Source organism: Physeter macrocephalus, chromosome 4, assembly GCF_002837175.3.
Source record: "Physeter macrocephalus isolate SW-GA chromosome 4, ASM283717v5, whole genome shotgun sequence".
Taxonomy (NCBI): domain Eukaryota; kingdom Metazoa; phylum Chordata; class Mammalia; order Artiodactyla; family Physeteridae; genus Physeter; species Physeter macrocephalus.
The window spans coordinates 16,505,565-16,531,585 of NC_041217.1; the positions used below are offsets into that span (position 1 = coordinate 16,505,565).

The 26,021-nt window shown below is 35.8% G+C and overlaps 1 protein-coding gene across 6 annotated transcripts in view; it reads right to left on the reverse strand.

The window, feature by feature from the left end:
• GPATCH2 (G-patch domain containing 2) overlaps positions 1 to 26,021 on the reverse strand; it is a 213,088-nt gene that overhangs the window by 97,547 nt on the left and 89,520 nt on the right. For all 6 annotated transcript variants that reach the window (XR_003679312.1, XM_028488333.1, XM_028488335.1 and 3 more), the window contains exon 6: positions 6,507 to 6,574. Coding sequence is in view for 5 of the 6 variants with exons in the window: in XM_028488333.1 (XP_028344134.1) it covers positions 6,507 to 6,574 (68 nt within the window). In the remaining variant the exon portion in view is untranslated. The remainder of the gene's footprint in view (positions 1 to 6,506; positions 6,575 to 26,021) is intronic.

The following is a 26,021-nucleotide window of genomic DNA, read 5'->3' on the forward strand; positions in this document are numbered from 1 at the left end:
CAGGCTCAGCGGCCATGGCTCACGGGCCCAGCTGCTCCGCGGCATGTGGGATCCTCCCGGACGGGAGTACGAACCCGTGTCCCCCGAATCAGCAGGCGGACTCTCAACCACTGCGCCGCCAGGGAAGCCCAAAGAAGCAGTTTTTAAACAGACACAGGAACAATGTCCCCTCATGGCAGTACACCTAAGCTCAGTGTAGAGGGGGCAGGCAAAACACCCATCTTTGTTCTCCCTGCAAGGGTCTTAGCTACATACTTTCCCAGCTGTTACAAATGATCACATAAAAGTACTAAGAATCACAAGAAACTACTATAAGCAATTATTTTCCAACAAATCAGATAACCTAGAAGAAATGAATAATTTCCTAGAAACATAAAATTTACCAAAACTGAAATCATGAAGAAACAGAAAATCTAAAAAGACCAATTACTAGGAAGCAGATTGAACCAGTAATCAAAAACTATCCAAAAAAAAAAGTCCAGGACCAGATCACTTCACTTGTGAATTCCATGAAATATTTAAAGAAAAATTAATACCAATCCTTCTCAAAGTCTTCCAAAAAATCAAAGAGGAGGGAACACTTTCAAACTCATTTTACGAGGCCAGCATTATATCCTGATACCAAAGCCAGAGAAGGATTCTACAAGAAAAGAAAATTACAGGCCAATATTCCCGATGAACATAGAAAAATCTTCAACAAAGTATTAGCAAAACAAATTCAACAGGGTCATACACAATGATCAGGTAGGATTTATTCCAGGGATGCAAGGATAGTTCAACAACTGCTAATTAATAAATGTGATACATCAAATTAACCAAATGAAGGATAAAAGTCATATGATCATCTTAATAGATGCATAAAAAGCAAATGATAAAATTCAACATCTTTTCATGATAAAAACTCTCAACAAATAGAAGGAATGAATGTACCTCAACATGATAAAGGCCATATATGACAAGCCCACAGCTAACATGATAGTCAATGGTAAAAAGCTGAAAGCTTTTCCTCTTAGATTAGGAAAAGGACGAGGATGGCTACTACTCTTGCCACTTCTATTCAACAGATATTGGAGGTCCTAGCCAGAGAAATTAGGCAAGAAAAAGAAAGTAAAAACATCCATACCAGAAAGGAAGAAGTAAAATTGTCTCTATTTGCAGATGCCCTGATAGTACACATAGGAAATCCTAAAGACTCCACCAAAAAGCTACTAGAACAAATGAACAAGTTCAGTAAATCTTTAGGACACAAAATCAATATACATAAGTTGGTTGTGTTTGGATACACTAACAACAAAATACCACAAAGAGAAGTTATGAAAACAATCCCATATACAATAGCATCAAAAATAATAAAATATTTAGGAATAAATTTAACCAAAGAGGTGGAACATCTATACACCGAAAACTATAAAACACTGATGGAAGAAGATACAAATAAATGGAAAGAGATTTTGTATTCATGAATAGGAACAATTAATATTGCTAAAATATCTATACTATGCACAAATATCCATACAATCCACAGAGTGAAGGGAATCAAAAAAATTCCAATGTCATTTTTCACAGAAATAGAAAACAAATCCTAAAATTTGTATGGAGCCATAAAAAACCCTAAATAGCCAAAGCAACCTTGATAAAGAAGATCAAACCTGGAGCTATCACACTTCCTGATTTCGAACTATCTTCAGAAAATACATACTAAATATATATATATTATATTATAGCAATCAAAAAAGTATGGTATTGGTTAAAAACAGACACATAGATCAATGGAACAAAGTAGAGAGCCCAGAAATAAACCCATGCATATATGGTCAATTAATATACACACACACAATGGAGTATTATTCAGCCTTAAAAGGAAGGAAATCCTGCCATTTGTGACAACATGGATGAACCTGGAGGGCATTATGCTAGGTGAAATAAGCCAGACAGAAAAAGATAAATAGTGCTGATATCATTTATATGTGGAATCTTAAAAAAAAAAAAAAAGTTGAACTTCTAGAAACAGAGTAGAATTGTGGTTGACAGGGGCTGAGGTGGGGAGTCGGGTGGAGGAGCTAGGGAGAGGCTGACAAAAGGGCACAAACTTTCAGTTATAAGATGAATAAAGCCTGAGGACCTAATGCACATTTATGACAACTATAATTAACAATATTGTACTGTATGCTTGAAAGTTAAGAGAGTAGATCTGAAATGTTCTCACCAAAAAAAAAAAAAGTAAATATGTGAGCTGATGAATGTGTTAATTCGATGGTGGGAATCTTTTTACAACGTGTGTATGTATATGTATATAAATATACATAAAATTATCATGTTGCACACTTTAAATATTCTACAAGTTTTTTTTTGTTTGTTTTTTTTTGCGGTACGCGGGCCTCTCACTGCTGTGGCCTCTCCCGTTGCGGAGCACAGGCTCCGGACGCGCAGGCTCAGCGGCCATGGCTCACGGGCCCAGCCACTCCGCGGCACGTGGGATCCTTCCAGACCGGGGCGCGAACCCGGTTCCCCTGCATCGGCAGGCGGACGCGCAACCACTGCGCCACCAGGGAAGCCCTACAAGTTTTTATTTGTCAATTATACCTCAATAAAGCTGAAGCGGAAAAAAAAAAAAGAAATGAGTTGCAAAAACTGTGTAGCACCCTGGAAGGGCATCTGAGGTAATGAACATATCATCTGTGATCTTACATATAAATAACAAGAAAGGTCCTCCAAGAAAGCAGAAAAGGACTGCTTGCCAAATTGGACGTATATTAAGTGCTTCCTTTACCGAATAGGAGCTTTTGTTGAAATAGCCTGCATTCTCCACAATTCTATATTTTATATGCAGTCACCTTTAATTTATGCTACATACAACATACTACAAAGAGCCATAGCCAGATCTGATTAAAGCTTCATGTCACTCAGAGGTCCCGGATGAGATTTTGATACAGATGATGTAATTGGATGAGACTTTGAAGTGGTCTTCTTTGGGAAAGGCAGGAAAGGTATTTCACACAGTATGTATGTATGGAGTAAAGAGTGTGTATGGATGTTGAAAAGTCAGTGAGCTGAGTACGATAAATTTTGTTAGCAGCGACTCGATGGATAGTATCCTCTTCTTATCCTTATTTTGTTAGGGGCCACTATGTGCCAGACTCAAGTAACCTATCATGACTGATCTAAACCTTTGCTAGACACCTACATTCCTAAACTCGCTTGCAACTATGGATGACCAAGCAACCCAGTTCTGGTCAATGAGAATTAAGGGAAGGTGGGTGAGTGATTTTTGAAAATAATTTTGTTTCTTGAGGAAAGCTGCTTGTACTGTCCTTCCCTCTTCTTCCTGCCTTGAATGCAGACATGATATGTGGAACCATAGGTGCCATCTTGAGGCTATGAGGCAGTAAATCTGAAGACATATAAGAAAAAAAGACCAGGAAGATGCTATGTGTTGAAATGTGTCCCCCCCCAAGACATGTTGCAGTCCTAACCCCTAATACTGTAAAATGTGACCTTATTTTGAAATAGGATCTTTACAGAGGTAATCAAGTTAAAATGAGGTCACTAGGGTGGGCCCTAATTCAATTTGACCTTATAAAATGTTATTATATATCTGTATCTGTGTCATTATAAAAAGCAGAAAGTTGGACACAGATACAGACACAGGACAAAGGCAATGGGAAGATGAAGGCAGAGACTGGGGTGATGCAGCAGAAGTCAAGGAACAGCAAAGATTGCCAGCAAACCACAAGTGAGGAGGGGGGCAAGGAACAAATTCTCCCTCAGGGCCCTCGGAAGGAACCAACCCTGCTGATACCCTGATCGTGGACTTCCAGCTTCCAGGCTTCAGAAATGTGAGACAGCCAAAGCACTCTTTTTTTTTTTTTTTTTTTCCAAAGCACTCTTAAGAATGAAGAGCAAAGCTTGGAGGTGTCATGCTCCCTGATTTCAAGCTATACTACAAAGCTATAGTAATCAAAACAGTATAGTACTGGCACAAAAAAAGATACACAGACCAAGGGAACAGAATAGAGAGCCCAGAAACAAACCCACACTTATATGGGCGATTAATCTACGACAAAGGAGGCAAGAACATACAATGGGGAAAAGACAGCTTCTTCAATAAATGAAAACTAATATAATATTGTATGTTACCTATACTTCAATAAAAAGTATTTTAAGAATATAGAAAATTAGGGGCTTCCCTGGTGGCGCAGTGGTTGCGCGTCCGCCTGCCGATGCAGGGGAACCGGGTTCGCGCCCCGGTTTGGAGAAAATTAAAGGGAGAGTGCAAGAATGCAAGAGAAATTTTATTCTGCAATGAAATAAAAGAAAAAGTATGGAAAAAGAAAAGAGCTATGAGACAATACATTTGTTGTTTAAGTCACCCAGTTTGTGATACTTTGTTACTGTAGCTCTAGGACACGAATACAGGTGATGAAGCAGAAAAAGAGAAATAGTTTGGTCCTTGATAATATCCTTAAGCTTAGTAGCAAGCCCTAGAGCCACCTTCCTTCTAACTTCTCGTGTGAGGAAAAGAAAAACCAAACCTTTTGGTCTGAGCTAGCCTTAGTTTCATACTCTGTTACTTGCACCTAGTACATCCTGAAAAATATAATAGATGACTTTTCAATCAGTCTTGAATAATAAATAGGGTTTTGACAGATATGGAAAGGAGGAGATGAATGAGCAAAGTCACTGGCTAAAGGGGCCAGTGCAGCAGAGGTTCTATTCGGGGCACAGAGGTAGACAGCTGGACCACTGGTGTTAGGAGGAAGAGATAACGGATAACAAAGTGGAAACGTAACTCGAGCCAGACTGTGGAAGGTGTTTAACGATATGCTAAGGTTTGTCTACTGTCAAGAGGCAATCAATACTGGAAGCTTTAATAGGAAAATAAAAGGATCAGAACTGAACTTGAATAGTAGAAGTAAGTAGTATGTACTGAAATAGTGAGAGAGTAGAGACAGAAAGATCCATATAAAAGATAACAGGGCTGTAATTAAAATAATGGAGGAGGATGTGGAAAAGAGGAGGTCAGAATGAGATACTAAAAAAAGTGGACTAGTAGCAGGTAGGGCGTGAGGTAGTAAAATGACAGTTTTAGTCCCGAGTGTTGAGAGAATTGTAATCAAACACATTGGGATGACTTGGGAAACTCTAAAAAGGGTGGCATCTAAGTTCCATTCCCGGAAACTTATTTATGGGGAGATGGGTGTGGAAGGGTTGTTGGGATATTACAATGAGGGTCATACCGGCTAATTTCAGAAGCAATACTCAACTGACATTATTGCATTTGTCCTATTTTCAATACAAACTTTTATGTCTTCACTCACTCAACAATTGGCACTGGATTACGATGGTGATAGAGATTGTTTGCCCTCAGAGCATTTACAATCTTTACCAAGTGCGAGTTTTGGCTTAAATATAGCTCTAAATCTACTTTCTTGAGTATTTGTTTTCTATCAGAACAGAAAATCGAGACGAAAGCATACAAATCTTCTGGTGGTCCTTATGAGATAAAAAATGCTTTATCCATTTTTTTTTTTTTTTTCTGTTTGAGTGAAAAAAGAGAGAAGGTCTTTATGGGGTAATGAAACAATGAGTAAGATAAGCTATTAAGAGGGAAGATTGTGATATCATAACCTATAAAAGTAAATATATACAAATAATCTATATAGATAATAATATTTTATATCATATAAATTATACTCATATTAATATTTATAAATTAAGCTACATCTGAACAATAATTTATGCTTTATATTTGTTAAAAAGTAGATTTAAAAAATAGGACCTAATGGGTCCTAATATAATTGTTTTCCAGAAAAAATTCATTCAATAATTAATTCATATTGGTCCATACTTTAATGGTCTTTCTCAAGTTCAACCAGGTTCATAGGAGACACATGGTATTGAGCCAAAATACACAACTTATTTCAGGTTTTCCAACAAAGATGTATTTAGAAATAGAATTAGCACCTAGAAATTCACCCCATAACTCACCAAGCCACAGTTTTACTTTTTTGGAGTTATCTAGTAAATTAGTCTCTTCCTTTTGTTGCTAAATGCAAATACTTTTTGGTCCCATCACAGCTCATGATGGACAGGAGCAGAGGGTAGAGAATTAATGAGGAAAAGACTCACTCTTCATTTCAGTACCTTAGAAAGGGTTGTAGAAGGAAGGAAGTAAGGACGTATGAGTCGAAGGAGAGCCTGATGGTACTTAATGTAATGAAAATTTAAATGTTTTGAGATAATCTTATATATGACTTTCAGTAACACGTGAATTTCAAATTCTATTGCAAGTAAAATAAAAGCATGATTACTTAAAAACTTTTCTTTAAATTTCTGTCATGGGTTTCATTTATATTGTTCTTGGACTACTGTCCTTGGTATATGATGTTTACTCTTTTATAAGACAGATTTAAATTGAACCACCTTTACTAGCAATAGCTACCAATTTCCCAAAAGAAAGATACAGAATAGCCCAACAAGATTATACAAATACCATGCATACTCACTCATGGTGATGAGAATCTGGGGAAAAGTGAACCATTCTCTTGTTACTGACTGGGCCAGGAGTGGTCACCTGAAAGGAGATTTAAAATCAAAAACAGGTCACAGTTGAGTGTGTAAAAAGGCAGTGAATAATAGGGATGTTTTCATTTGAGGACATCCACTCTGAAATGGAGAATATAACGATTCTCAAAATCTAAAGCACAACTGCATGGACCAAAAGATACTTTAATTCCTGGTAACAATGTGCTATTTGTTTTAGTCTAGCATAGTTCCTTGGCTAGAATTTTAAGACTATTTAAAAAGTACCTTCATAACAGAAAAAAGAAATCTTTCTAAGAACTAGACCACTGACTCTCATTTCCAAATGCTGTACAACTGCAAATATATTTAACTGTATATAAAAAAAGGTTTACTTAATTAGATTAGTGTTGAGAAGATGATATTTCCTAGGACCAACATGTTTGTAGTTAACTCCTAAATGTAAATAACATGTATTATAATGCACACATTTTAAATGCATACAAATTAGGAGTTTGGGATTAAACTATACTCACTACTATATATAAAATAGATAAGCAACAAGGACCTGCTGTATAGCACAGGGAACTATATTCATTATCTTGTAATAACCTAGAATGAAAAAGAATCTGAAAAAGAATATATACATATATATATGTATAACTGAATCACTTTGCTGTATATCTGAAACTAACACAACACTGTAAATCAACTGTTCTTCAAAAAAAATGCATACAAAGACTTAAGTCAGGGAAGTAGTGAGTAGTCCTTTTTATAGTTTTCCCATAAAGTTAGGAATTATTTGTGTATTTACATAGAACAAAATGTAATTTCACTTAAGAGAATAAATTTTATTCCTTTATTTCTAAATCAAATTAAAAAGCTGAGAAAGAATTCAAGGTTCAACTTTTTTGATATTGCAAGCTATTCCCATTTTTAAAGAAAATGTCGCAACTTTCCTCTCCAGTAGAGGGTTCTCAACGGGAACATAAACACAGCATGAATCCACCATTACAACTGATGAGACATAAACTGACAGCAAAAGTCTTTACATTATGCTCCGCCATATTAAAAGAAAAATCCCTCTGTAATTATAGAAGTGCCACTTAACATATAGAATCCAAAAAGACAGGATGAGGCAACAAATGCCCCTCAGAAGAAATGAACAATTTCAGAAATGTTATTTTGTCTTGTATCAATTGGGTAACGTGGATGCCAGCACACACTGAAACTCTAAGAAATGCAAATATTGCAAATGTGCACAGATGATGACATTAATAACCCTATGGTTTGGGCACCACAGGCAAACATGTGGCTCAACTCCAGGACTACATCCTGCATTCATCTCAAAATGAGGTTTTCATGCTATTCCAGTGGGTAACCCTGGAAAATAGTAATCCATTTTCTACACAGTGGCTATGAGAAAAGCCGACTGCGCCTATGTCATGCTTTGTTAGAGGTTCATGATCACATTATCTCATGGTGGACCTGACACTTTTATTCAGTTTACAGTATGTTCTATGTACAGGCAACTTATTTCCTTTGCCAGGGCTGCTGACAACCTTTTCCACACTATATTAATCTTGTTTACTGACTTTATCTTGGTACAAATATCAGAAAACTGAACTTTTTATCTCAGAGAAAGAATAAACAAAGTGTTGACAGAAGCAGAAGCTATTTTCAGGGCTAAAATTGCTTGTTTACCTGCAGCTATACTTAGGAAAAAATGTTTAAGTCTTGCTCTGGCTTGAAATACGTAATCTGAAACTTAATAAATGAAGAAATTTCACATATACCCATGTGATAAATTGCCTGATGAAAACAATGCAACTGAATACAACAAAACAGAATTTATAACTAATTTATACCACAATACAAATGTAAGCTTTCAATCTAGTCAGAAATAATCATACTATGTATTTCTCAGAAATCATATATAGAAACTACAAGCTCAATTCAACTGCTGTAAATAACTCACAAATATTTACAATATCAAATGTAGATATTTAAATGACTCCACATATTTACCTAGTACATGGCCCTTTTTTTAAAAAAAGAGGTGAATATCCTTGACTGTTATTTCAAGTCAATTTTGGTTTTACTTTTAAAGATATGTAAAGAGGCTTAATTTAGAATTTTTTTAATGAAATAAAGAAACACTGAGATCCATCCATGATGATCTTCTCAGGGTCAATGACACTGGTCTGCCTCAGGAGTAAACTATTCTAACAACAGGAATCTTTTGCTACTTTAGTGACTAGACATGCTTACCAAAAATCTGAGGGTAAGATCTTAGTATAGAATTCAGCTTATGGAAATCAGGGCTATACTGGAGTTTCAGTGTTTTTTAAACTTGAAAACATGTATTTAATATGATTGATTATTAGTAGACACTTCAAAGAATTATAAAATGTCAAGAAACAGTCTTACAGAATTCTTCCTAAAAATTTATAATTCGGGGTTAATCTTTCTAAAAATAAAATGAAGCAACTTAAAACATCAGGTCAAAGTATTAATTTCTAGTAAATCATTAAGTATGGTGATTATTTTATTCTCCAAAAAATATGCCTTCCAGGTATTCCAGAAATGTCTTAGAAAGAAATCACAAATTAAAAAAAAATCATAACTCTTTAAATATCCCATAAGATATTCATGTTGTAAAAGTTATTTGTTAGAAAAAGTAGATTTTATTTCACAAGGTCAGATAGGAAACAGGTATTCTGTTCTTCATGAGAAATAGTATCTCCACAATCCAATTCTTGTTATTTGTTAAAACTCTGGAAACAATCTTTTATATAATTAGCCAATATTTACTGATAAGAATCTTAAACATCACACTATATGCCCTGAATTTTTATGATTCATTTGTTAAATATTACTATATCAACAGTGACTACAATCCTAAATAAAGTAGGCATATTTCTTTTCAGTATCTATGTTTATTATGCAAATTATTAAATTAAAAAAATAAACTCAGAGTTAGATAGGAATGAATGGTCTCTGGATAGCATAGCTTTTATGTCAACTTCTGGCCTTACTAGATTGTGAAATAAACTATAATGCTGAAAGATCACATGGATCTCAGTTTTTACTATTGTTATTTACAATCAAGTTATCAACCTTAGAAAATCAGAAATGTAGTAGTTACTAGACGAAGACTTAATAACAGCTGTACAAGTACCACTAGCAAAATTCATAAGGTCAATAAGTACCAATATGAGGGAAATTTAGCCAAATGATTTCAATGATAAAATATATTTCTCAGTTTTATTAGATACATTAAAAGAAATTTCTTATTTTTTCTATCACTGATTTATCAACACTGATTTTATGACTTTTCTTCAAAGATAGAACAGTTGGTTTTATACCTCATTCTCACTTTGTTATTATTACCAAACCCACTGCACCTTATCCCATTCTTCTATAATTAGATGGTTGAATGAACTACTTCCCATATCAGGTAAACTTATCTGCGACACAACGGTCTTATGAGATTAATAATGAGTTTGTTCAACATGAATGATATCCTACTTATGTTCTCAATGAATAAGATTCCTTCTATAAATTCAGGAGATGTTATGTCTCCATAGAAGCACAAGAAACCATCATGCTTTCTTCTCTGCCTCTAGTAGAGCCATTGTCCTCCAACTTTTCTCTCACTTACAATTATATTTTGCTTTCCAAATGCTATTCTGCTTCAGTGCCTACACTGACAAACACTTAGGGTGGCAGACTGCCATTCAAAGGAAGTCCTTTCAGTTTTGTGGGAACCGGTCAATCAAATCCGCCCGGCCTCCAGGCTACAGCGAGACATTGTCTGAGCCTCCCTGCCAGTTTGTCAAGACCCAGAAGCTTCCTGCTTCTCTAAGGACCATTATTAATTTGACTCAACTTCTCTGAAGAAAGAAACAAGCCTTTAAAGTTTAGCAGGCTCTGCATGAAGGCCCCCCCGGTACATTCAATAAATGTGTCAGTCAAATATATGTGACAGATATTAAGGAAAACAACTCAACAGCAAGAGGCTTAAAAATAGGACTTTAAATCCTGGGGGTTAGAAGTAAGGAAAGGAAAGCAAAGAGGTGGAAGGAAACTTACTATAGTTGCTAGTCTATACATTATCTTCATTTAAAAACAAGCCCAAGAAAATCATATTCTAAATGTTTTGCAATAGTTGATTTTAATTAATAGTTGTTAAATGATTGTGTATAATGTCTATCTTTTAATCACATGCAGAAGAATGAAGAAAGATTCTCCAAAAGTATTTCAAATGAGGGCACCTGAGTTTACATAAGTGTTCTAAAAATTTGGTACAAGATAGTTGGGAGAATGAATAAAATATTTCATTGTGTCACCTATTCTCATATATAATATTACAGAATGGTCACGATTCACAAAAGGCACAATTTATTTGGGGATGGAAAGCATTCAAGAAAATAACATTAGAATTACTTCTAAAACAACATACAAAAAAGTAGAAATTACTTTTCATGCTTTTCAACATGTCGATTTTCTCATTCCAGAGCCATCCACAGCTCCACACTGAAAGCAAAATTAAAACTAATGAGCAATGCATTTGAAGCCCTCTCTAATCTCATCCCTGATTTCCACTGTGATCCTTCTCTCCAGCTCCTGATGCAGTAGTTGATTGTTCCTTGTTCTAAACCCCAAACTGCTCTACTTGATACAATTCAACAAATATTTACTAGTTACCTACTGTGTATATAAAATCATGCTTAAATTTACTATATAATGAGTGGTATATGGTTCCCATTCAGTTGGGTGACTTTAGTTATATCGTTACATTGATTGTTACATTGATTTAGTTATATTGTTACAAATATTACTAATCTTTTTAATATAATGATAAAGTTCTGTGTTAAGGGACCCCTCTAATTCCAAGGTGTTTTTTTTTTTTTTTCAAGAAAGAAAGATCAGTAAATAATTCATGTGCTAATCCATATTTTACCTTCATTTGTCTAGAAGCCTATTAAAGTCAATGTGAAATTACACAGGTGACTATGAAGAATCCTCTTCACTGGCTATAAAAAACTAAAAAATAATAGGTGCATGCAGAATGCCTGATGTGTGCCAGGTAAGGTGTTGGATCTGAGGGAGAGGTCAGTGTAAGTCCTTACCTATGAGGAGTTATAGCTTTGGACAACGTCCTCCCGGAAGGAATATTCAGGAAGGAAGATGATCCATTTCTGAGGACAACTGAATTACCTGAGGTTTCAAAAGTTGTTGTACTAAATTAATAAATTTGTACACTAGACCTTGGTTTTCTAACTAAGGAAATGCCTCAGAGTTTGGGATTTTATAAAATCTAATAACATTACAGAAAGATGTACTAGGTTCTCATCATTATTCATATCTTTAAGTATACCAATATTCATAAACAATCTTGCTCTTATCAGCAGAGCTCACCCAGGTAAGATTTTAGGGGAAAAAACCTCTTTTTAGGATCTATGCAGCATCTACTATTCATAGCCTTCATGTTATCTAAATTATATTGTAGTAGATGTAACACAGTGAGTGAATCTGATGACTTTTACCTGGGTGTCAAGGTTAAAGGTTCCACATTGTTCCATTATACTTTTACTATGCAATTTTTAACCCTTCTTGGAAGGATGTAAGCATGAACAACCCAACAATAAAAGTGTGATAATGACTACCCATGACATCAAGAATCAATACAATTTGTAGAAATATTTTTGTGATTAATGATGACACTCCTATTCTTTATCAGTCTTTCCTGCTTATAAGGTAAGTTTTCACAGGCAAGATGGCTAAAGTGAATAGACATCATTATCCTCAAACACTAGATGAAGAAACTAACACCCACTGAGGTGGGGGCACATAACACCCAGATTACAAAGACTAAAAACAGAGCTAGACTTGACCCTACGTTGTTCTATCCACAATTTACTAAGTTTCCCCTACAGGGGACCACACAAAGGAGACAATACCTCAAAACAAGTGTTTGTTTTTGTATTTGGGGATTTGCCACAGGAGATGCTGGCTTGAATCTAGAATACACTCCTGGAAAATCTTCAGCCTAGAAATATACATTCAAGGACATTCTGGTCTTTACTTGTAACTTCAGGGTCACCTACGGGGCTACTTTAAATATAGGCAAGAGTGAGCACGGCAGCTCAAACAGGGTTGTCAGCCCATGTTATGGAGAGACTAACAAGAATAACAAATGGCTCCACCACTAGTCATTACAGGCAAAGTAGTAAAAAGAATTTAAAAATCGCACTAGAGAGGAGTAAACATTTTGTGATGAGACTATGTGAAGAAACTTGGAAAATTTGAGAATGTAGACTATTTTTTTCCTTCAAAAGCAGATAACAATGTAAATGTGAGATTACACCTTCAAACCAGAAAGGTTTTATAAAGAATCAAAAAATCACAGGAAATAAAGCACAGAGAAGCTCAAGGCTATCCTTTCAATTGAGGATTACCCTTTCTGGCAGGAAGCGTATGTGTCAAAGGGAAGAGGCTAACCTTCTGGCTGCCAGTATCACATGAAGTAGTGACTGAAGACAGACTTCAGGTAATCTGGAAGTAATCTTAGTACATTTTCAAGTAATAGCAGCACATATATCTCTTTAAAAGAATTCTCAAAAGGCGAATTATACTAAGCTGATAAAGGTGTGGAAATATACACACATACATATGTGTATATATATGACAACATTAGCAATTCTTCTATTTTCATTCTAAAGCTAAACAATGTAATTGTTTTAAATCTTCACTTTAAACAGTTTCTTCCTAGTTAAAATAAGTCAGCATTAATAATTAAGAATTTAGAATTATTGGCCTATTAGAATAATAATACTTCTAATTATTAAGTGCATAAATTCTCATTTCTGGCCTACAAAATAATGAATGATCTAAATGTTTTAATAGAAAGATTAATCACTACATAATTAAAAAACAAATACAGCAACAATTTTTTTTTTTCTCACGACTCCACGGTAATGTTTTTTTCTTTTTTTTTGAGTAAGGAACTAAAAATTAACCAGCTCGGAATGATGGCCAATAGTGATTAAAGAAAGAGGTTCACTTTGCCATCCAGTTTTAGTAGCAAGCTGTGAGTGGCCTCTGCTGGCTGACCAAAGCCTTCTTAAATCACTCATTCATGATGGTTGCAATACCACAGGCTTCAAGAAAATAAGGATAGGTCCACATGTGTTTATACAAAATCCATTGTGCATAAAGATCTGCCTTTTATAAGAGTAAATGCCAAAGTAATAAACAAAATGTGCACAAGATGGTGTAAAACACTTTATCATCTCATCCCACTGCAACATACTTAGATTATACTCCAAATCTATAGATCTTCTAAAATTTGAATTTATAAGCCATAAGAGTATGAATGTGGATTATCTTATTCAATTCACATCAAGCAATTCACATCTACATTTAAAAATAAGCATTTTCTTGAGGTTCATTTTACACACATACACATAAACATTTTCTCAAAATTAAGTGTACAATGCGGGGAAATGCAAAGAAAGACTGAAATAAAAACCTTTTAAACAATTGGTGATTAAAAAAGGCATTAACATTTTAGATGATGGTTTATGAAGATACCAGCCAGGAAACACAGTAAAGCAAAACAATTTTAAAGATTTCTAGATTATTGTACCCCTGTTTGGGTAGAAGTAACTTTATAGTCAAAACTTAAAATTGCAATTAAGAAGTTGAAACTTTACTAGTATTAGGTTATGTTAATTTAGTAATCATAATAGAGAAAAAAAAGAGTTTCTTTTTTTTTTTCTCAGCAGTTTTCTAGTAATAAAAACCTCCTGTGCATTATAGAATTTGTGATTTTTAAATTTATCTATTTAAACATACCATTATATATGATTCGCTTCATACTCTACCCAATCTATCCACTTAAAATATATCCCATTATTAAATATGCCTAATGCTGTCAAAAGGTGACTACATTTACTTTAAAAAGTTATGGTTCTCACATGTGACAATACTCCAGTATATTTCAACCCTCATTTCAGAATTCAGTCCCATTATCTTGCCTGCTCAAAAAATTGTTCACAGGGTTAGCTAGCTGACATATTAGATAACCCTCTATCTCACCAGACACCGCTGGGATATGACACACTGACCCACTGTAAGCCCTTATTATTAGCCTGAAATATATAGCACGTAATGCAGTTCCTGCCAGGGAATTTGTTTATAAAAATCCCTTTATCTCCCTGGACATTCATAACATTTTAAAAAATAATGTTCAACTATCTAAAGAAATTTCAAACAACAAATAAAAATTCTAATGGATGTTTTGAAGCCTATCCTCCCATCTCTTGCAATTCTGCAGAAGCTTAAAAAAGAAGAAAAAAAAAGGGAGTCACATACTCAGAAAATAGAAACTAGAAAGTGTTTCCTTCTTGGAGCTTACATATACAGAGTCTATTATATAAAGAAGAGACTTAAAAAACAAAAAGGATGCTTAATAATTCCCATTCCTAATGAGAATTATAACACACTGAAAAGCTTGGTACATGTAAAAATAATTTTTTTTTTTGGTAGTAGAAGAGGTCAGGGGTAACATGGCAGTGAAGCTGATTATGATAATCAGCAAACACAACTGATAAAGTAAAAAATCATTAAGATAGCTTTTTGAACAAAAATCCTACCACACACATTAAAAAATTTATTTTAGGAATATAAGCAGACTAGGAAAACTTTTCAGTGCTTAGTTATAAATTACTTAAATTATTCTGATACTTGGAAGACATGACCAACATCTCAGGGTCTAAAATTACTTTCTTTCCACATTAATTATTTGATAATTTATCACAACATTATCAGTGGTGCATATGCCCTTTTGAATTGCGTGTTTTTTTTAATTTTTCAAATTGTTTTTATAAACTAGCTTATTTCTTCCTACCTTAAGCAGACAGTGGTGTTGTATGGAATTTTAATTTACATCAAAAGAGAAAAATTACAGCTGGTTTTGATATTTAAAAGATTGTCTCTAAGAATAGCAAGGATACACTGATAGTTATTTATAAGAAAAACGCTGATAGTCTCCACATTTAAAAACTGATTACCTTAATATGGTTTATATTTATCAAATAAAACACTTAAGATATTATATTCTACAAGCTGTTCTCCTTAAGCAAAGATGCAGGCAACCACCCAGTCTCGTGTAATGCAGTTCTGATTATTATACTGTTAATTGCACTAAAACATGTCTATAACTTAAAAAACAAAACCGTGTAACTGTGACTTGAGAGGAGAAGGAAAAAGATCACAACTACAAGCATATGCAAACTATTCTTTAAGGTATGTATAAATGAGTGAATGAGTTAATTAAAAACAAATCAAATATTAGTTAAAGATAACAGAATATCTTAGTATCTTACATACTATCTGTCTCAATGAATGGCTACACAAATCACAAATAATAACCCGTAACCTTTAATATCCTTTGGCCAACATATATTTTGAGTAAAAAAATCACATAGTCAGACCATCATATCTGGGGGACATTTGTTAGTAGAATTAGCTTTAAATTGAAAGAAGTAAATATGTATCTTAACTCTGGTTGCATCATAAAATCAATCAGACAGCCAGAGATGGTCATGTGAGGTAAGGTCTGGCCAATAAGAAGTATGTCAGTCACTGGGTGGAGCTTCTAAGGAAAATTCTTTCAGTGGGATTTACTCGCTGGCATGTACTTTGTGCCGTTCTTTGTACTTCAGGTTGCCCGGGATGCAGGCAACGACACCCATTTTTTTGACTAGGAGTGAAAGGTCAAAAGAATGAAAGGTTTCCACCCTGCCATCCTTTATCTGGATAACAGAGCCATCAAACGTCTTCTCATGACATGAAGAAGAAACAAAGCAAAACACTCTTTCGTTCAAGACACCATTATTTGGGCATTTTGTTACATGCACCAAGCCCAATCCCTAATTAATAATAATAAAAGTAATAATGCTGATTGTATTCATTAAATGCTACCTTTATTCTTAAAACAAAACAAAACAAATCAAACAAAAAATACATGCCATTCAGTGGGTCAGGAATCCACAAAAAGAGAAGAGTTATTGAATATCTATTCTACATGCCCAGTACTCTGCTAAGTGCTATAGAAGATACTAAAGAATTGCATAATACAAACCCTGCTAGCTAATATTTTACAAACTCAAAATATATAAACCAATAAAGATGAAACAACCACTAAACTGTGTGCATTTAGTTATAACTGCAATAGCAGTTCGAAAAAAAGAACTTGTTGAAGCCCGACTTAGCACATGTGTTTTTTGGCAGAGAGACTTAGGGTGAGTGCTAGAAATGGGAAGAATTTAAGCTGATGGAAGGAGGGAAATTATATGCTAAACACAGATACGAGGTGTGGATCAAAAGAGTATTTAGACTGAAAATGAAGAAGTAAGCCCAGCTAGAGCTGAAGTCTGACCGAAATAAAAACTGGATAGGTAATAAAGTTTCAGAAATCTAGGAATTTGGTTCATCCCGTAAAATAGTCTATGTTTGAGTCTCCACAGATGGAGCTAGAACATCCTGACTAGTTGATATTGTCAGACTCCAGTAAGAAAAGGGTGCCTCATGGGGTTAGCAGATGTACGCTATTATATATAGGTTGGATAAACAACAAGGTCCTACTATACAGCACAGAGAACTATAGTCAATATCCTATGATAAACCATAATGGAAAAGAATATAAAAAAAAGAATGTAGAATGTATATATCCGTATAACTGAATCACTTTGCTATACACTGGAAATTAATACAACATTGTAAATCAACTATACTTCAATAAAAAAATACGTAAATAAATAGTACAACCAAAAAAGAAAAGGGTGCCTCAAATCAAAATAATAAAAAGAAACAAAAGAGGAGGTATTTTCATATTTTAAGTTGCTGTATTTTCACCTTCAGTAAATCCCAATCCCTGTTGCTTCTGGGTTCCTAGGACCAAGAGCCTGTGAGCTGCAAGAACAGTTTCGTCCACCTGCAGCATGAAGAGGCAAGCCCTTCTGCCAGGGATGGCTGGGCCTCGAGGCTCCTGCCTTCCCACTCTTGCAGGGCATGGAAAGGAGAACTCAGGCTGAAGTAGGGGGTAAGATGGAAACCACGGTTCGAACTGCCCCCACTCATGTAGGGTAAAGTGAGGGGTAAGACCAGTCAAGCATGGGGGAACCGAGGAATATCTGCTTAGCTCCGGCACAGCTGGGAAGGAGGCAAGTCTCCAGCAGAGTTCCACATTTGAGTTGGCACTCTGCCCAAATTGGCACAGAAGTAGAAAGCTGCATTAGTGGAAGGAGGGAGCTAGATGGATAGCCTGAGAGAAGGCTACTGGTTCCCCATGGACTGAGTGTGCTAGACAGGTGATCAAGGAGTTTTGGTAAACTAATGGCAGGGGGGGTGGGACCAGTGGATGAGCTCAGTCTTGGGACCTAAAGAAGCACAGAGACTTGGAGATCAGAGACAAATGGCTGGAATGCATGGGCTTTGGTAACGGGTACCAGCATGGTACCTCCAAACGCCAAACAGGACCAGACTTATACAAGTGAATGAGGTGCCTGCATTCAGATCACAACAGCTAGACAGACATCAGCAAGGACCAAAGAGTACTGCATGGACAGTAGGACGATGCATTGACCAAAGGTAATCTTCTCCATGACCCCAAGGGCACATAAACTCCCTACTGCCTCTTGGAGAGAAGCAGACAGGAAGGGGAAAAGAAATGCAAGACCAAGCATTTGCTAGAAACTGACTTGACACTGAGATACAGTAATCGGCAAATCCGTTTCACTTCCCGAGACCCCTGCATCCCCACCCACACGGCTCCTTCCCCACACCCAGTACTGATAAGTGGAAACTACGAGAAATACCAAATGGAGTAAAAAGACGCTCCATTTTCTTTGGCCCAAGTATTAAACTTTTGCCCCACTACACTTACAAACTGACATCAACCCTTTAAATACACTCATGAATAGAAGAATTATCCTTACACTAGAATAGATGAAAATCTTTCTGTGTGATCCATAAGCAAGTAATAAAGCATTAAGTACTAGTTTAAGCTTTCTCACTATTTTACAGCAAAATTCCACGTAACGTATTATATTTTTCAATCTGCAGTTTACAAAATCAGTTGTGACCAAAACATCACTTTTATAATAAGATTAGAAAACAAAGCAATATGAAGTCTTATCAGTAATTCTTGCTGTCCAATGCACTGGTCACAATGGGATATATCATCCACAAGGTTTTAAAATAATAAATTAGAATTTATGGATTTCATCAATTTTCTCTTTTTCTCCAGTACAGAGTAGTTCTTAGGAGCAGAACATCATCATGATTAAAAGTATGGGGTATGAAGCCAGATGGCCTGGGTCTAAAGCCTGATTTCTCCATGTTTCAGCTCTATGACTGCTTTAACTTCCTCATCTATAAAATGGGGATGAAAGTAGTACCCATTTCATAGAGCTATTACGAGAATTAAATGAGATAATCTGTAAAACACATAGATCAGTATCTCGTAACTATCATCATTTGTATTAATTGTCTCAAGGTCTAATGCAAGATACAATCTCAATAATAAGATGACACAGTAAATATTACAATAGATGTAAGCAAGAATAAGGAGGTTTTGTAGGATTGCTGGGAGCTGGGAGCAAGGAGGGTGTGCTTGCAGGGTGTGCATGCAGGGGAATGGTGCGATTGAAGATGTTTATTAACGGGAGCATCAATCACTCTTCTCAGTGAATTACTTGAAACAACAGAGCAATTGTTTCTCACGAGCATATAGGAAATGCCGATACATATTTAATACACAAAACACATCAAATTATAAAGAAGAGTTACTTTACAAATTAAGTGAAAACCACAAGGCAGACAGTCTAAATCACAAAATTTAATTCAGTAATTTCCACAAAGACATTATTAGTGACTACATAAGCTGGTGCTTTTCTGATGCTTTTCAACTAGCAGAAAGGTCATGAGTTTAAATAGAGTTAAATATCTTATCTATCATAATGGTCCATAAATTGAATGTTTTATAGCTGATTTGCTGTTTTTTTTTGGCCGATTCTAAGGGCCTGAAGGAAACCTGAACTGGCAACCGGCAAACCATTCGAACTCATGATATTAAAGTAATAAAGGGAACGCACCTCTTCCCATGCTCCAATTCAGACACACACACACACACACACACACACACACACACACACACACACACACACACGGATTCTTTGATCCACATACAACAGAAGTAATTTCTCTCTCTACTTGGAATTCCTGTGTTTCTTTGCATCTTTCTTATATCACTTAACAGATTGCATCATGTTAAAATGTATATGTTTATCTCCTCTACAAGAAAATACATTTCTGCAAAGCAGTGGCTACTGTCTAATTTACCACTGTGTCAGTCACCAACAGAACTTGGTATATTTGTCTCTGCTGACCCATGTGTTGAATTAGTCAAAAGCATAAGTATTGTTCACTACAGCTGATTAGCATTTTATGATAGTTATAAAACAACTTGGTATATATTCGGAAGAATACACAAACAGGTTAAATACCATAGTCTTTCAAACACCTGAATAGTTTGTCTTAGAAGCCATGTTGCCATCTGTATAACTAAAACCATTCTAATACCATTTCATAAAATTAAATAGTACAAAAACCAAAACTTGGTAGGAGGTATACAGAGAATCAACTGAAAAATGAATATAATTTACTAGGTGTTTTGCATAAAGAATAGTTCACAAGTTTTAAAATAGAGAAAATGAAAGAGATGCTATTACTATCTTTAATGCATTCCTAGAACACTTTTACTCAGGTTGGTCAAAAGTAACAAAGAAAAAAGAATTCCAGAAAAAAGAAGTTATCTTCAATTACCTTCCTGGGGTAGCACACTATTAAAAGAATTCATAGACAGAAAGGAGGCTGTCAAGTATTAGCATATATTCCAAGAGTATGGCAGGATATGCTCTTAAACTCACTCGAGAAGGAAGCTATCCATAAAGTAATGGTAGCATCTAAGCATCAATATAACTAAGAGACTAGATACAGCTAACTTCTTGAGTTGCCCCATGGTATTAACTATGAGCTCTATCGACATTAAACCACACCATGGAATCTGAAACAATATCTTCTCACATGGGTAGTTTGTGAAACACCGACATAATGTCACTACAACCCAACTCGGCGGAACTGGCTACACAATTAGAATGCCTGCCGAGTAGCACACTCCATTGGACCGTGAACACCTCCAAATGCAGGGATACTTGCACTTGTATTATTCTTTTCTTTTGTCTTTTCTTTTATTGTTGTTTTTTCTTTCTCTGTGATGAACCCGGTATGTACTATGTAAATAGTATCCATTATTATTGATATCACCAAACATTGATTGAGCACTTTCTAGGTGGCCCGAACTCTCAGAAGTTGCCTAGACAGTGTTTCTAATGCTCACAATGCTGCAGGATTCTAATTATTATCTCAAGCTCATGAATGAGGCTTAGAGAGATGAAAAGAAACCACCTAAGACCACCTGCTTCACACATAGCAGAGCCAGTATTTTAGTCCAAAAATGTCTGGTTCCTTTACTCAATAAGAAAATATTGAGCCTTTACATTATTTTCTTGCTGAGTAAAGGAACCAGATATTTATATATAACTAACAACTAACTAACAAGGACCTACTATATAGCACAGGGAACTCTACGCAATATCCTGTGATAACCTACATGAGAGAAGAATCTAAAAAAGAATGGATACATGTATAACGAAATCATTTTGCTGTACACCCGAAACGAACACAACGTTGTAAATCAACTATACTCCAATAAAATTAAAATATGAAAGAGAAAGAAAGCAAATATTGAGCCATTTCAATGTGTCTTGGGTTAAGGAAGAGGAGGAGATATACTGGTGAACAAAGCTGAGGAGGACTGGGCATTGATGACACGGAGAGACACACTGAATTAAAAACAAACAAATATACAAGAATACGATAGATTGCTGGTAAATTCTAAGAAGGAAATAAAGAAGGAGAAGGTGGTGGGGAAGTGGAACCCCAGCTGAGCTGAGTCCTGAGGGACAAAAGATGGAGCAGTGAAGCCAAGGGGAGGAGAGGTGGGAACATCCCCAAAGGAAAGAGCACATATGGAGGCCCGGAAGCAGGGAAGAGATGTTCAAGGAGTAGAACAGAGGTCGGTGTGTCCAAGGACAGATGGTCTGGTGGAGATGGGAGAGCAGAAAGGAGCCAGAACACACTGTGTCTTAGTGACCTTAATTCTAAGACGTGCTCATTTCTTTAGGCCAGCAGTTCTCAGCCTCTATATTCTTAAAAATGACTGAGGACTCCACAGAGCCTTTGTTTTATGGATATCTGCTGTACTGGAATGAAAACTGCCTTAATTTCTAAATCCAAGAATATATAACGCACTACTTGGAGACTGTGGAAAATACCACGATATACCCCTGAGAAAATGAAGTGAAAAAACTCAAATAATATCTTAGTAGTATTATGAAAACAGTTTTGCCCTTGTGGACCCCTTGAAGGAGTCCTGGGGATTCCCATGGGTGCCCAGACCACACTTTGAAAAGCAATGCTGTCTGCCATGGTTGTCCAAGCGTGGTCTCCAGGCCCACAGTATCAACATCACCTGGGAACCTGTCAGAAATGCAAATGCTCAGGCTTCAAGCTTCAAACTTACTGCCTGAGAACGTGTGGGAGGTGGAGCCCCACCATCTGGGTTTTATCAAGCCCTGCTAGTGATTCTGATGCTTGCTGAGGTCTGAGGACCACCGTGCTATACCTTACTGAAGAAGGCAGGACAACAGGGAAAAAACACCAGCGGGGAGGTCATAAGAAAGGCTTTTACAGCATGCAAAATGTGGTTGTCATAAGCATAAATGAAAAGCTTGAAACCAAATGCAGGAAAAGAAAAATTAAAAACCCTGCAGCAAGACAGAGAATCAATAGAAGGGTAGTTTCTTTCTGAATAAAGGCATCAGACTGAGTGGAAACTGAAAAGGCAAAACTGGAAACCCTGACTGATTCTGCAAATATGTATGGCAGCAAATCCAAATGTCAATCTTCGTGGGTGGATAACACCAAAAGGGCTAGCGTGGAAATGTCGGTCTTGGGCATACGGATGCCCACAGATAATAAACAGTATCAAAGGTGCTAACCAAGATAATATATTTATGAAGAGAAAAAGCTACTTTTTATTGACTCATATCTCAGTTCTCACAAATAATTCTTCTTAAAAGAGAATAACGTCACATAACTTGTCAAGCCTTGTTTAGCAGTACAAAGGAACAAACGAATGAGTTTGGTGACGCATATTAATATCTTAATTAATTCATTTAAAAACTGACACTATGTACCTTGGTTCCTTTCATTGTATCTTACATAAGTCCGATAATATTATTATGTACTTGTGTCCATAATGACATAAGGATCACCCTTTGGGCTCCCAGCAACCTCTCTATATCCTAAGCACTGTACTTACATCATTTACTACACTGTGTTTTAATTAGCTGCTTACTTATCTAACCCTCCCACAGACTATAAGCATCTAGGGACTAGGAATCATGTCTTATTCAACTTTGTTTCTCCCACACACTGCATAATGTCTGGTACATGGTAGATATAAAATGAAACAGTATTAACTTATCGATTTAAGTATTTATGTTTTACCTGGACACCTACATGAAAATCTCAAACAAAGGCCATGGCTGATATTTTAATTGCTCTGAATCACATATAACAGAATCCTATGTACACATGTTTTCAGTAAGCTCTTGCTTATTGAATACAGACATATATCTTTTGTAAACGACAATGGGAATAAAACATAATTAGTGGGAAAACTCAACGTGCTCTTTTAACTATATACGGAAATATTTCAATGAATACAAAGTAAGATCTACCAAAAAGATTCTTACAGATCTTACAGTTGATTGTCCTCTTGCCATATTAAAAAAAAAAATTCTACACCAGTTGCATTTTGAAAATGTAGGAGCAGCCATAAAAACATGAGCAAACATTATTCAATTCTCAAATCAGAAACCTTAGACTGCAATTTAAAAAGATTATTAATTGGGTAAATTATTAGCTTTATAACTAAAAACTACTCATGTTCTTTCTAGTGATCAGGACCTCAAAGGTCCATATGAAACAAGGCCACATTTCATATTCAAAATGAAATTCTGCTTTAAACTGCTTCTTCTGCTTATTAAACTATTTATAATCTGTGAAAAAAATTCAGGATATCGAAAGATAATAAAAGCTCACAACTGGTACCCTCTGTGCCCGCCACGAGCTGGACTAAGCAACAATTAATTGTCCTCTTTAAATCTGAACCGTATTGGTTCTCTCACAATTCTTACAGGGTGACCAGATGTCACATGACCACACAGTTGGTTGGGGCACAGTATTTATTATAACACCAGCTGTAAAGGTACTAACTACACTCAGCTTAGGATATTACAGACACCTGCCTCAGTTACTAGCTCAACTGGGCATTCAATAATTGGAAGTTAGTGCGGATTTGAAAGTCATACTCTTGTTCAAATGCATGCTTTGTCACTTTCTAGCTATGCAAGTCACTTCACTTCTCTTTACTTCTGTGTAAAAGGGCAACAGTAATAACAGCCTCACAGGTCTCTTATGAGAATTATATTGGTTAATGTACGTCAAATGCTTGGAAAAATGCTTAGCACATAGTAAGGACTCAATAAATGGTGGCTATTATTAGTAGTAGTACATCTAGATTTTACAGCCCTAATCTGTTTTACCAACAGGCTTGACATTTCACATCAGCCCTCGTTGTTAGGGCTAGTCACTTCTTTGTTGCTGTTTTTTTGTTCTAATCAACTGACTTAGTCCAAATGAAAAAACAACTTCCTTTTAGATTGTTACCTCAATGTCAAGTTGTCTACCTACTCAACTTGAGTGGATGGGTACTTCACATTGGGTTAACAGTCTAACAAGGAGGAAGCTGTTACTTTCTTTTTAGGTTAATGTGCAAAATTAAGTCAAAGCTAAAAAGAAAAGATTGTTCAAAATGCTACTTGTGTATCTAGAATACATCATGATAGTACCTCTAATATTTATTGAATGAATGGGTGCACAGCTGAGTCAGGTTTTAGGTGGATATTCAGTATACTTGGAGTCGGAACTAAAAGCAACAAGAGAGGAATAAGCAGCCTGCCATAAACTCTAGGATTGATTCACTTCATTGCCTCCATTGGTTTCAGATTTCAAAAATGTTTACAAAATTTTTATTCCTTATCCATTTACCCACCTCTTTTCCTTCCCCAAATTACTTACTTTTTACTGTTTACCCCCTTTCTTCTTTCTTTGCATGGTTTAGTGCAAACCCTGCAGAACCTTCTGTTTGTATGGTTAATCACTATGACTCCTTATACAATTAGCTGAATTTCAAACCCACATGTGTATCATCAGGCATGAAAAACTTTCTTGACTACAGAGGAAGGTAGACATAATTAAAGTATAATAAAGTTTAGTAGTTCATAACAATGATGCATCAGTATTAAACAAAAACCAAAAAGCAAAGAAAACCCTGCCAAACATTAAGACAAAACCATCATACCTACACACTTATCTCTTCCAACTGAAACTCTCTTCCAATTTTCCAGAGTCATATCTTTTGCCTTTCTTTTCTCTACATACTTTCTTTCTGGAAAAGTGCATCAACTCTCCTAGCTTCTATCATCATCTTTTTATTGACTGATCACACATATACAGCCTTTCCTCAACTAATGTTCCATACTTCCAACAACTAATCCCCTTCTTCCAGGAACCCTTTAGATGTCTCTTTTTGGAAATGTTAGAATCACCTTAGACTCATTATATCCAAAAAAATTCATTATCATCCCTCTTAGGTCAGCTTATCTTCATGAAGTTCAATTTTTGTTTATTTTTTATTTATTGTTTATTTATTTGTTTTTGGCTACTAGGCAGTAACAGCATTTTTCTAGTCTCACACATGAGAACATTTGGGAGTCATCTAACTAACATCATGGTATGGAAGAAAGAAAGAATGAGTACTTGGCAGCAAGATAAAGTAATCTTGGCTTTGCCACATATTAACTATGTAACCTAGCTAAGTAAGTTAATTCCTCTGTGCCTCAATTAGTCTCATCCATAAATTGGGCCTAATGCTGACCTCACAGGTTATCTGTAAGGATTAAAGAGACAGAAAACATAGGGAAACAGGAAGCACAACACTCTGGCACAGAGCATGCACGTGCGCGCGCACACACACACACACACACACACACACACACTGAATATTTAAGACTTCGTGCCAGGAATTGTCACTCATACTTCAAATTCATCCCAGCCTCTTACTTCAATTTTCTTTTATTTGCACTGTGCCTCTTATACTCTCCACCTATCCAAACCTTACCTACACATAAGGCTCAATTAGTGTATTCTTCATTTATATCAGCCTACGTTTTTCTCTT